The 13,988-nt window shown below is 36.4% G+C and overlaps 1 protein-coding gene across 1 annotated transcript in view; it reads left to right on the top strand.

Annotated features, from left to right (window-relative positions):
• Positions 1 to 13,988, top strand: part of zswim7 (zinc finger, SWIM-type containing 7) — a 68,004-nt gene that overhangs the window by 28,258 nt on the left and 25,758 nt on the right. The window contains exons 3-4 of the mRNA XM_028806771.2: positions 5,427 to 5,448; positions 11,083 to 11,185. Coding sequence (XP_028662604.1) covers positions 5,427 to 5,448; positions 11,083 to 11,185 — 125 coding nt within the window. The remainder of the gene's footprint in view (positions 1 to 5,426; positions 5,449 to 11,082; positions 11,186 to 13,988) is intronic.

Below are 13,988 nucleotides of genomic sequence, written 5' to 3' on the forward strand. Positions count from 1 at the left end.
ACCAAGGAGCTGGTGGTGGACTTTAGGAGGCCGAGACCCCTCATAAACCCCGTGATCATCAAAGGTGACTGTGTGCAGATGGTGCAGACCTATAAATACCTGGGAGTGCAGCTGGATGACAAATTAGACTGGACTGCCAATACTGATGCGCTGTGCAAGAAAGGACAGAGCCGACTATACTTCCTTAGAAGGCTGGCGTCCTTCAACATCTGCAATAAGATGCTGCAGATGTTCTATCAGACAGTTGTGGCAAGCGCCCTCTTCTACGCAGTGGTGTGCTGGGGAGGCAGCATTAAGAGGAAAGACGCCTCACGCCTGGACAAACTGGTGAGGAAGGCAGGCTCTATTGTTGGAATGGAGCTGGACAGTTTAACTTCTGTGGCAGAGCGAAGGGCGCTCAGCAGGCTCCTATCAATTATGGAGAATCCACTGCATCCACTAAATAGTGTCATCTCCAGACAGAAGAGCAGCTTCAGCGACGGACTGCTGTCAATGTCCTGCTCCACTGACAGATTGAGGAGATCGTTCCTCCCCCAAACTATGCGACTCTTCAATTCCACCCGGGGAGGTAAACGTTAACATTTAACATTATACAAAGTTATTGTCTGTTTTTCACCTGCATTATTATCATTCTTTAATTTAATATTATTTATTGTATCAGTATGCTGCTGTTGGAGAATGTGAATTTCCCATTGGGATTAATAAAGTATCTATCTATCTATCTATCTATCTATCTATCTATCTATCTATCTATCTATCTATCTATCTATCTATCTATCTATCTATCTATCTATCTATCTATCTATCTATCTATCTATCTATCTATCTATCTTTGACAATTAGAAAATAATGGACTGCACAGCAAGCAAAAAAGCAACTCATTTGCAAACTATAAAAAAGAAATATTTTGCTCTTACTCATATAGTATAAATTGGCATGAGTGCTCTTAGTGTAACTACCATTGAAGTTAGTAAAACTTTAGGCCAGATAATATGCAGATATTTTCGTGTTTTAGAGAGCTTTTTGGCTAAAGAAATATAAAGACTCACAGTAGATGTGTCCCCCTTATTAATCTGCACATTTTTTGGCAAGACACTGTTGTAGAAGTTCAACTTCTATAATGAAAAAAATTGCAATATTTTCTTAACTTAAAATTTCTTAAAAATATATTTATCTTAATATAACTTAAAATAAGTTAAAGAGGCAAATAAAGAATTTAAAATATGTGTACAGTTTTACAAACATCATCTATAGTAACACTGTACCTGTCTGTCGGCATAGACTAGTTACAACTCTTGTTTGTAAGTGAAGTGGATTTTGGGTGTATATACCAAAAAAAAAAGTTACTTGCCAATTTGTATCCAGTGCCTATGGCTAGACACTGTAGAGCCATACTTGCTGGTGTTGGGACCGGAATCACATATGTTACCAGAGAATTATTTTGTTCTTAATTTAAAACATGCAAGCTCTTACTTTTGGTAAATTTATAAAGTACAATATGCTTTTTTGTCCATTGTGCATGCATTCATTAAAGCCAACACATGCATTCATTAAAGAATAGCGTTCCTGTTGTGTCAAGAGAGTATTAAAGTGAGTTTGGGTATGTGTGCATTGTAGTGAGCTAGTATATACTATTAGTGGACTGTTAATGGCATAGAACAATATTCAAAATCAGGGAGAAAAACAAAACATACTTTCATTTGATCTGGGATATTTATATTTAAAGAGGATCCAGTGTCTCTTCTAGTCTGGTTCCTTCCTAATCCTGAATGAATCTCTGAACCCTGAAGCTAGGTTTACCCTTCAGGACTAAAATATTTTTCCCTCTTTCAAAAAGTACTCTTCTGTTTAATCGCAGATTTAATGGTAGAATTAAACCCCAATGTTTCTGTAAATGTGGTAGAGTTTGGTTTTTAATTGAGGGTAATAACTCTTTATTTTCTTCTTCCTGTTATTGTGAAATACAGAAAAGATTTTGTATATTTTTTTTAGTTTGAATAGAGTGATAATTTTTCATTCCTTTACTAGACCTACTCAGTTATATTTTGTGGAGGTGGAGAACTGAAGCCCATCCTGGCGGGATGAGGTGCAAGCATCTTCACATGGCACATATACACACAACCCAATAGTCATTGAGAGAGCTTTGAGTAGTGAGAAAAGTGCAATATAAATGTAAAGAATTATTATTATGCATCTGGGTCTGCTTTATAGTTGCCAATCAGCTTACCTTTCTATCTCTTTTAAGTTGTGCAAAGTGTCATAGTACCATGTGACAAATTCACTGGAAAAATATTAAGAGAATGTGTAAACTACACAGCTTCTGAAGCTCTAAGTTAGCACTGCTAATCGAAGCAGGAAAGTGTTATGCTTAAGTTATTTTTAAGACAAGTTGCAGTCTGGAAGAGCAAAATTGTAAGGTCAGATAAAAATGCACATAGACTTAACAGGAAGATGTGAAAGTGGGCTGCTTCTTTTGTGTGCCCCCTTCATATACAATCATAGATTTAACAACATTCCACGTATATAATAGTTACTGAAGTTGCTCTCTCTGTCTTGATCCAGGCTAACTGAGAATTACATTCCATCAGGTGGTGTCTAAGTTTTCTAATTCTTTTATGTTTATTGTGTCCAGTAACACTCAAGTGCTAGACTTCAAGGTCAGCATCCCCACTACATGACGAAACCTTATCTACTGGATCCTGTCAATTTGGAGAAGCAGCACTGTGTCACTGTCTTTTCCACTCATATTGTTGAGGTTATCAGCAGTGTGACCAGTATCTCTGTGTGAGAACATCCTTTTTGGGTTTTGTATTTATAGCCTCATGATTTCTGTCACTACCTAGATATCATGACCATAGGTGTGAGTTTGGATGTACTGTAGTTTCAGTACTAAACAGTGCAGTACAATACTTGTAAAACTTGTCATCTTAAATTTTTTCCCAGTCACTGTAACTTGTTCAGTTTTTTAAACTGATCAGATTAATCATGATTCATTCATCAAATGCAATGTAATGGAAACCTCTTTATACTGTATTACTGATAGCCTCCAGAGACAAACCGTAAAGGAGTGAGGAAAATGCACTCAGAGACAAGATGAGGAATGAGAGTAAACCTAAATTACTTTCAACTAATGGTAGTTTTAGTCAAAGAAAAACAAAATGTTTTAAAAAAAAATTAGGTAAAAAAACACAACTTATCTGGGCATTGCTTCATTTTGCCTGTGACTTGTTGAGCTTGCTGTCCTGCAGTAGATACCATGGGGTATCATTATTGTTGAAACTCCAGTCATCTTTTATCCAATGTCTGTGTTCTTATGCCCATTTTAATTTTCTATTAATTTGCCAGTTTCAGATATTTTCTTTGAAACTCTGTCTCTTAGGCCAACATCCTAGGGCAATAAATCCTTTTTACGAAATCTTTAGTTTCCTGGCTGTCTTTCACATGGAACCACCTTCATTCTGCAAAAAAAAAAAAGGTACTTTTCTTGAAAAACCTGGTTCATTTTCATTTTTGAACTGAACTTTAGGAATGCAAGTACCTTTTAGCACAAGTGAACAGAATAACAGGTTTCAGTGGTGCAAATGCAATTACAAAAGTTTCTGTAATAACCAATTAGAATTTATAATGATTACAATGTGCATTAGCCCTGTCCAAGTCCACACAATACATATAAACAGTATATATTTTTTTCTGACCACAGTAATATTTCTGTGAGGCAAAAAAGTGAGTCCCTTGTTCATTAATCATCACAAAGTCTTAATTACTTTTCCTGGATCTGAAATTCAAACAGAGGCCTGATTCTAGCTCTTTGACTTTCTCAGAGAAGCTAAGGGGCCTGATAATTCAATAATTGGGACACACCTGTTTTTCTCTGTTTTATGATGTTTATCTGTCAATCCTGAGGTACTGTGGCTACCTTCCACACAATATTAAATTTATGTGATAATTGACATTTCTGTCTGAATCTTCACATGCAGCCTTTCACCAGTGGAATATTTCAACGGGAAAGAGTATGCTGTAAAGCAACTCTAACCTAGCCCTACTTTTAAAGAGGTGTAATAGGTGTTAAAAAACAAAATACTAAAGATTACAAATAAGTTAGTGTTTGCCAATAATACTTCAATCTGTTGTTAAGGAAGTATGTCTTTAATTAATAATTACTTAAAAGAGTTCTGTGTAAGAAATGTAAATGCAGATAGCCAACAACTAGTTTTACATGTAATAGCATAAAATAAGATCGTAATGAATATACTAAGACAAAAATATTTTCACGTACACATCTGCAAAACTGAATTAAAAAAAACCTTGCTGCAACAAAGCTTTCTGAATAAAAATACAATATGGAAGACAATTTGTAAAACGTGAAATGTTTATGATGTGTGGAAATCTTTTTAAAAGACATGGCAGGATGATGAGGCTGCTTTCAAACAAATGCAACACTTGATAATACAGCACTTCACAAAAATAGGATCACTGTGAGTAATAATAATAATAATAATAATTCATTACATTTACAAAGTGATGCAGTCTTGGAATCTACATAACAAACACATACAAAGTTACATGTGATTATTAAAGCATGTTAAATGCAGTTATTAATCAAATTTAAATTTTTTCAAAGCTTCCTTTTTACTTCTTGACAGAAAACAGTAATGTCCTGCTCCTACCAATCTTTCTTTTCTATAAATTAAGGCAGATGGGAGGATTAAAAACACCAAAAAATGTTGATCTGCTTTAGCATAAAACTACAGTGAACTACTAAGGTGACTTTCATGAAACCATTACATCTAAAAGCAGAGCTGGGTGAGAAAATCTGCCCCAAAGTGCTTTGTGAATAGTGCATGTATAAGAAGTAAAAAGCAGTCTGCTTTACTAATGTTTGACTAATCACTTGTTAACCACTCAGAAATGTGAGTAAGCTCCTGGAATTAATGTGCAGATGGGAAAAATTGTACACTATTGCTTACCACATCTAATATATATTCTTATGTTACCTCATTTTCAGTATATTGGACATCTTTATAGATAAATAACACCAATGATGGTGCATGTCTTTTTTATTTTTATAATATTCTCTGTATGGGGATTATTTAAAACAGTGTTATTTGGTGTGCTGTAAAAATTATGTATATGGCTGACAGTTACAATTACGTTCATAACTGTAGGAAGTAAATCTGAACCAAGTGGTCATACAAACTACTTCCACATTTAAAAACTGTTTGAAATATATAATAGTCTAATCTCAATCTTTTGTAAAAAAAAAAAGATATATTCAGAACATTGTATATATTTAATTCAAGAAGTGATACACTTCATGTCTGTTCATTTTCATGTTATATCAATTTAGCTTTCAGTTTTATGCAAGTATGTTTGGTTAATATTTATATTGGTGGCTCTGTCTAATTTTTTTTTTCTTCCATTATTAGTTCCTGATGAACTGTTACTTGCGTAAGTACATTGCATTTTTGTTCTTTAAGCAAATGCACAATTAAATTAAGATGTTGAGTCAACCTTAGGCAGGTCACAAGTGAGAAAAATGTTCATAGCATGACTTGAGACCTGGAACACAGAAAATTAAAATTTTATTAGCAAGAACTAAATATGGAATCATTTGTGAGTGAACATCCTGTCTCCATAGTATATTTTCATCTTTCTTTCTGAATTCATTTTTTCTTTCAGTACAGCCATTTACATTTTAACTATCCTGTGAGGATGAAATTTCCATCAATCCTACCATTTATCTCTGAAGTTATTTTAGTTTACTGGGAGCCATAACAACTCAGCAGCAGAGTTCAGTGCTGGAAACCACTCTGAATGGGATTAAATGAAACATAATATTCTCACACCTGCATAATCCAAATCAAGATGCTGAGGTCAAGAGCCAATGCATGTAGCACTGGTTCATGGTCATTGCATAGCTAACTCACACAAACACCCACAATCACAATTATTCAGGGCGAATCCAGCATCAACTTTCACCCTAAGATGTTTGTCTTTGGATATGTGGAATGAACATTCAGGCAGGTGGAAGAAAAATAAAGACATGAAACATGCAAACTCCTCACAAATAATCCTGGAATGGTGCAGTGTTACCCAGTGTTTCCCGGCTAATGTTTTTTGTTCAGTTAATAATGATATTGTGAACATTTCCAGATTCTTCTCAATAATACAAATTGTTTAATGATTGGCTTTGCTATATTACTGACTGAAAAAATCATGCCCAAACTTTTGAAAATACAGATACTAACTAAAACAGAACCCAAGTTCTCCACAACAGAAGTAATATATTATTAAAAGGGTAGGGAAAAAGAAAAAACTAATTCTGTTTTGTAGAAATGCACACATTGAAACAACCCAAGAATAAAAAAAAGTTGATTATTTGTAAAATGCATTGTTTTAGCTAGAATAACTAAATATTAAAACCAAATGCATATAGTGTAATTGTTGCTTTTACAATAGGCCTTTTCAATTATTACTTCTGTTTTACATCCGGCATTAGTCAAAACAGGATAGACAGGTATTTACTGAGATATGATAAAGGAATTAAACACTCTCACCTGTAAAGGAGGTTAATTGTACAGTTCACGGGAAGAAATATTTTGCTGAGTCTGTTCCTTTAACTTTTGGATTTTGTCCCAAATTATGATCAGTCAAACCCTTGTGTGATATCCAGAAGATAACATTTTTGTCGATGTTTTTTTTAAACCCAGAAAGTGAGAATTATTTGTGAATAGTACTTTTATCATCAGTATTTTCAGATTTGATTTGTGATGATTCTACTATTTGTGTTAGATCCTGTTAACCCCCTGAAATTTCTGTCTGTGAAAAAATTTGGCCTATGTTGGAAAATTCCTGCTGACTTAGTGATGAATAAAGGAACCTTTTTGTGATGAGATTTGTCACTTGTTCATTTTAAACACAGCTGTTTGGAATTTTCCAAACAAGTAGAACCTGCTTTTAATCTTCTTGAAATCGGAAGAGATTGTAGTTATATACAGAAAGTCTATTTAAAAAGGCCTATGTTTTGGGGAGAGGGTCTGAAAGATATTGCAAAAAATAATGTCTATAAAGGAAAATAAGAAAAGGGGTGTGAGAAATACAGAGAACTGGGGGGTAAGGAAGGGAGTAAAGACTATAGGTGAACATGAAACTCAGACCAAATAAAGGGAAGTCAGAGACATGAAAAGAGAAAGAGGAGAGAGTAGTAATAAAGTTTTTGGTAAGTCAACATGAAGTCCTCTAAAAAATAGCATGGTAAGGGAAAGAGGAAACTGATGAGAAAAAGAAGTCTGAATCATCCAGATGGACCAGAAAGGCAAAAGATCACAATGAGAAGTAGGCTGTAAAGGTAGGTCGTCAAATCATGAAATGTAAATTCAAAAATAAAATAGAAAGCTGTTTGGGTTATTAAATATCCTGTCCTACTCCCAGCTATATAAAACCACCTCCTCAATTACTTCCCCATGTTTGCAAAGTGAAAGAAAGTCTGTATGAATAGAAGAGCGAGCCATGGGTGTTATGTTGTTATTGAAATCTCAGTATCTGTTTGAATTAAAAAATAAAGACAAAAACGAATTGTAATGCTTTTTCATGAAATGTGATGTATTTAATTTAAAATTATGACTTCAAATGTAATTTATACAATAACAGATTAGTTGGTGATTGAGCTGTTTCAGTGGTTAAAGCTGCATTTTGTTTAAATGTTATTTTATATATGTTATAAACAACCAGGATCACTGTCAGACAGAACATGGGTCAGTCAGGATTCTGAATTAGATTAACAAATGTAATAGGAAGCTTTCATATGACCATGTACCAATTTTCTTGTACATTATAAATGGACTACATAACCTGTTGTAAGATTAGTAAGATCCTGGGGCTACTACAGGGAGCACCTTATAAATGGTCTTCTAGGTCTCCTACATGCTGTCTTGGAACCCTGAAAGTGATTCCTTTGGGAAACCTGGAGGTAGTAGTTTTCCAGGGCCTAAAAGCCCCTGTTTGTGTGGAGATGTGTATTTGAGCAATTGCTTGCTTACCTGGCAGGGTAAGTAAGAAGCCAGAATGTAAAGAGGACTATTGTATATGTAGAGACAGGAGTGCTTATTAAGTATAGGTAGGTACTGGACCAGCCATGTCACGTAACAGTCCTTTAATTGTACAGGCAGGTCTTGTGTAGCATAGGTTGTTTGTTTTACCAATGTCTCCCACTTATGTTTAACCTAGAATAACACAATATAGTGTTTTGGATAAAATAGTTTTCTGGTGTTTTTCATTGTTGTAGATATTAATTTCCATTTTATAATATAGTATTTTTACATTATTTCCTAGATCAAATGAAAATCAAACAAACAGGGCACTCAAGCACTATTCCAGCCCCCACATTTATATCAATATTTATACAGTAATTACAACTTTGACTATTGTCAGTGTGACAGTGCAGGTTGACTCCATGCTCCTGTTGCATCCTGGAGCCTCTTGAACCCGCTACTGCCGATAATGTACCTGAGGGATGAGCCAGACAAATGAGGACACTCACAAAGCAAAGAGTAGGTGCAAAAGTGTATTAGTGCTTTTATTAAAACAATCCAAGCAAAGTGTCCAAAACAGTGCAGTGCACCTTCATAATAAATAAAATCATACAGGTGGCCATAGTGAAGGTTAAAATGCAATAAGTAAGTTAAAAACCAAAGGTAAAACAAAGTCAGGATTCTTTTATAAAATCCTCCAGAAGTAAGGCATCCACCTCTCTCTTCTGCTGCGGCATTCACCTTCCTGCCTTTCTGTCCTGTTTTACCTCTGTCTTCTTTTCCTCTCTCCTTCAGCCCAGCACATCTTTCCGCCAACTTATCTCTATCAGGTCTCGCAGCCAGTGGAGACATCAGTAATTGTGGTCCTTTTCCACCTGTGGCTTTTGACATGACTGCCTCCATCAGTGCATTCTGCCGTGCCGCTACAAGCCAGCTTCTCCCGTCTTCCCCACACCTGAAACTTGGTGCCTACCGGATCCCTAGGAAGACTTTTCTCCAATGTTCCTTGCTATCCTTTTGTTGTTCAGCAGGGAACCGATCTGCCACAAGAATGTTAATCACTCCTCCTCCGTGAGACCTCCCCCGTGACCACTTGCCTCCACTCCTCCATATGGGCTGACAGTGTAATGTCCTCATCTGCTATTACCCTCTTTTCTCGTGCTGGCTCTCCCTTATACGCCTCTGTGGGCGCTGAGCCTCAGTCGCTAACTGCGGAAAGCCAATGATGTAATTAAGACAGAACACACCCTCACGTGCAGGCGTGCTCCGTCTCAATCACCACACCAACCTCCTACAGCTGCGCGAGCATGCACACCCATGGAGTTCGAGCCGGCTATTTAATTATTTATTTAAAAACTGGCCACTAATTTCCTAGCTATAAACCTGCTATTCCAGAGTCAATCTTGCTATCCATTTAAAATGTTCAAAGTATAAGCAGTATGAAAATAAAGTATTTTATTTTAAGTGGTTTTCACAGAACCAACTGACTATCTACAAACAAGAATACTGGTCAAAGAAACAAAATACAGTCACTGGTACATTGGTATTGATAAGGAAATCCTTAGTATATTTAGAGAATTTGCTAGTAATAAAAGACTTCATAGAGACCAGCACATACAAATGCAAGAGAATTAGATATTCATCTGGTAGATTGCCTTTCCTATCTGAAGATTTTATAAAAACCAAAAAAATAAAGTGTTCCCAGGTCCAATATAAAAGGTGCTGCACTGCCTCATCCATCTGTGTTGGGAGGCAGGGAGTGAAAACTCACATGGAGGAGTGGAAGGAAACAGAGGGGGAGATAGAGCTTTATTAATGATAAAGACATTGTAGGATTATTAAAAAGCCTGTGAACATGTCTCTGAGTAATAGAAATATTTTATCCCTAAACTGTGTTGGCTTGAATTGAGCCTGGTTTTTGGGGATCAGTGGTGCCTCTTTGTGGTTACACCATTTATAATATGGATTGAAAACAGAACATGTCTATGGCCAGTGCATTTACATAGTGTTATATGTAATGTTAACATGACTTCTTTAAATTGAGTTGCTTCATTACCATAAGGATACAAAAGCATTACCTCCCGGAACTTTACTCTTAATAATTATACTATAAGTGCAGTAATTAAATTATTTGCATCAAATAAGATTGGCCTCCTTATTATTGTTAGGATATTTAAATTTTTTTCTACAAATGACACAGAAGTAACACAGCAGTACGCACAAAGAAGTTAGAAAAATTGTCAGATAATACTCTTTATCAACTTTGACTGAAAAACAGTGGAAGTGCAATAACGGCAAATTGCTGGTAAATCTGAAAAAAATATATATCAGTACAATGAACAGTTGTCAGACTTAAGTGACCATCAATTATGATGGAGTTATGATGGCAGAAAAGTTAAATAAACAGACTGAACACTTTGAAAGCAGTTCCTAATAATGGCACTGTCTGTGTTGAGTTGGAACATGTTGTGTGAGTTTTTCTGTAGGTACTCTGGTATTCCTACCACATTCCAATATATGTCATAAGTAATTGGGTAATCTAAATTGACTTTTATTTAAATATACTCTGGATGTGTGCATAAGTATGCCTTGAGTGTGCGCCATCCAAGGAAATTTATTGGCTTGTGCTTTATATGGTCTAGATAGGCTCGGCAGTCCTGAACCTGGATTAAATGGGTTCAGTGAAGGATGGATTTACAAAAACAGCAGAGGCTAGTACCTTCAATGAACAGCATCTAATCATAGACAACTGAAATTAAAAAAATTGGTATAAGCCAATAATATTTGAAAGTAATTTGGGTTGATAAAGATGAAGAAATAGCAGGATGTTCTGGGTTCAATAAGAAAATTACTTTTTGCTCATGTTTAATGCACCATTGTGCAAAAATCAGTTCAAATACATTGCCTTTCACTAGGGTGGAGAGATGTGAACCTGTAATATATTTACATCCATAGAGTCCTTGCCTCAGAGTCAAGGTTGTATGAATATAACAGCAAAGTTACACACTTAATTTTTGTTAGTGCATTTAAAACAATTTATTTCTCATTTCAGGCTGAAATTTGTATTTGGCCCCATAGTTCTCTTGGCTTTAGACTTAGTGGACCAGCGTGCAGTAACTAATGTTACATCTCCAAGTGGAAGAAAGGTCTTTCAGGTAAAACTTTCTTTTCCCATTACCTTACATAATGTAGTTCAACTCTCAGCACAACTGCCTTGCTTATAGTACTTAATGAAAAAAGTTCATAGTTCTTTTACTGTATTCTCTGTTTGTAATGTTGATCAGCTATAAAAAAATGAAAAGTGACAATCTGAAACATGACTGGGGTTCTTATTAGAAGTAGATTGTAAGCCAAAAGTAATTTTTGAAAAATGAGAGGTAAATTGTATATTCTCCTATGGGATTCCATTGCATCTGTTAAACATTTATTGATTTGTTTTTTTTCCATAGTAAACTTAAGCAGCATTTGGTAATTGTTTGCTATTGCATTGCAAGTTTAATTAAACATAAAAATTTTAATTAGATTTTGTATCCTGTAAAAGTGCCCTACAAATGACATTTTTTTCCTACTTAAATTCATATGCTTTGCCACTGTAATGGCCATGAGCCTGGCATATTTTCTCAAAATGTCTCAGCCCCTTGTATAGTGTTTTAAAATATGGTTATCAAAAAAATTTGCTTTTTTAGCAGGTTCAGAAATATATTATTATGGCCAAAATTAAAATATAAAGTATTTTTTATATATTGCAATAAATGTGAGATTATTTGTAGGATTCATACACTTCTCAAAAATATTAAGAGAACACTTAAATCACACATTGCATCTCAATGAACCAAATATTCAAGTGGAAAATTTTTATTGAGTAATACTATGTAATTCATTGAGAACAAAATGATTTAACAATGTTCAATGGAAACCAAAATCACCAACCCATTGAGGGCTGGATTCAACATCACACCAAAAATCCAAGTCAAAAATGGAAATCACAGGCTGATCAGACTTGTGTGAATTTCATCACAGCAGTGTAACTCAATAGCATTTATGGCCCCCATGTCCCTGACAATATCTGGGCAAGCTCCTAATGAGATGGTGTCCTGGAGTATCTCCTCCCAGATCTGTATCAGGACATCAGTGAGCTCCTGGACAGTTTGTGGTGTTTTTTAGCAGTGTCAGATGAACAGATATTTAATATCCCAGAGGTTCTCAATTGCATTCAGATTTGGTTAATGTGTGGGCCAGTCAATGACATCAATGCCTTTGTCTTCCATTAACTGCCTACACACTTTGGCCACATGAGGCAAGGCATTGTCCTGCACCAAGAAAAAACCCAGAACCCACTGCACCAGCGTAAGGTCTGACTGTGGCTCTGAGGATTTCATCCCAGTACCTAACAGTAGACAGGTTGCCATAGCCTAGCACATGGAGGTCTGTTTGAACCCTCCAAGATATGTCTTTCCAGACCATCACTGACTCACCGCCAAAGCATTCATGCTGGGTGATGTTGTAGGCTGCACAACATTCACCACGGCATCTGCAGACTCTGTTACGTCTGTCACATATGCTCAGTGTGAACCTACGCTCATCTGTGAGCGGCAATGGCGGAATTGCTAGTTGTGTATTATCTAATGAATGCCAATCAAGCTGTATGGTGAAGGGCTGTAAACACAGGTCCCACTAGAGCATGTTGGGCCCCCATGCCATCTTCATGGAGTCTGTTTCTGACAGTTTGGTCAGAAACATGCACACCAGTAGCCTGCTGGAGATGATTTTGTAGGGTTCTGGCAGTGCTCCTCCTGTTCCTCCTCGCATAAAGGAGCAGACGATCATTTTCTTAATTCTTTTGAGTAGTATATATAACTTCAAGTGTTGCTTTGGCTTATGCTGTGAAGTCATTAGTTTGTATCCATGATATTCAGGCAAGCTTTAAAGTATGCTATACCTATCATAGAGCAGTTATTGTGCTTCCTCAACACCATGCTGAAGTATGCCTCTGGGCTTAGTTGTTGGAAGCTGGGTATTTTATTTTTCTTCCTGTCAAGGTCAAGTAAATGTGCATTTCTTCCCCTACTTCCCCCTAACCACTCTTTCTCATATGGTTTTCAGGTATATCTATATTGCACAATTTAAGTTTAATTGAATATGTTGCACTGACTGTGTGTCACCTATATATTATAAGATAAACTAGCCATGTGCGCCCAACTATGTTGCGCGTGTTAAAGTTGTCTGTGAAGGGCTCCCTGTTTAAACGCGGCTGCCAGTCGTGAACTGGGCCCTTCGTCGCACAGCATTGTGATTTTTTATAAGGGAAACAAAATTACAAAACAAAACCCTTGGACATTGATTCGATAGGAACGGCCTACTCGGAATCACTTTCCGAATAGTAATTATGTGGTGGTGGAGGAGCATTTCTGCTTCTCTCCATTCACAGTCTGTCTTGTTTTCATGACGCTGTCGTTTCCTCTCACGATCTCTTCTCAACCTTTCTCAAATCTCGCAGGTTGCTTTGTGGCAATCCAAAGAGTAAGGAAGAACCAATGCTTCTTTCTTGAACTCCAAACGCCGACTGATGGAAAATCACAGAAGTGTGCCCAACTTATATACTCTGACTGCCGACTCCAAGAAGTGGGTGAACATTCGATTTGGACGAAGTGCTGCCAACGACGGTCGATAGAAACACAAAAAAACCACAGTCTCGACAACGAAGCAGGTGTCGACGCAAGATCTAAACACAAAGCACGGTGTCGACGCCAGATCTAAACACAAAGAGTGCTATCAACATTGTTTATAAACAAAAGTAACAACCAAGGTGTTGTGTATTCAGCCAGTACAAACAGCACGTAGTCTCCTTTAGTTCAATCCTCTTTAATCACCACACTCCAACCTCATCCAACGATCCTCCCCCTCACTTCCTCTCCTCCTCCATCACTACTGCCCTCTACTGAACACAGCAGGAACACC

The sequence above is a fragment of the Erpetoichthys calabaricus genome, chromosome 8 (assembly GCF_900747795.2).
Source record: "Erpetoichthys calabaricus chromosome 8, fErpCal1.3, whole genome shotgun sequence".
Taxonomy (NCBI): Eukaryota; Metazoa; Chordata; class Cladistia; order Polypteriformes; family Polypteridae; genus Erpetoichthys; species Erpetoichthys calabaricus.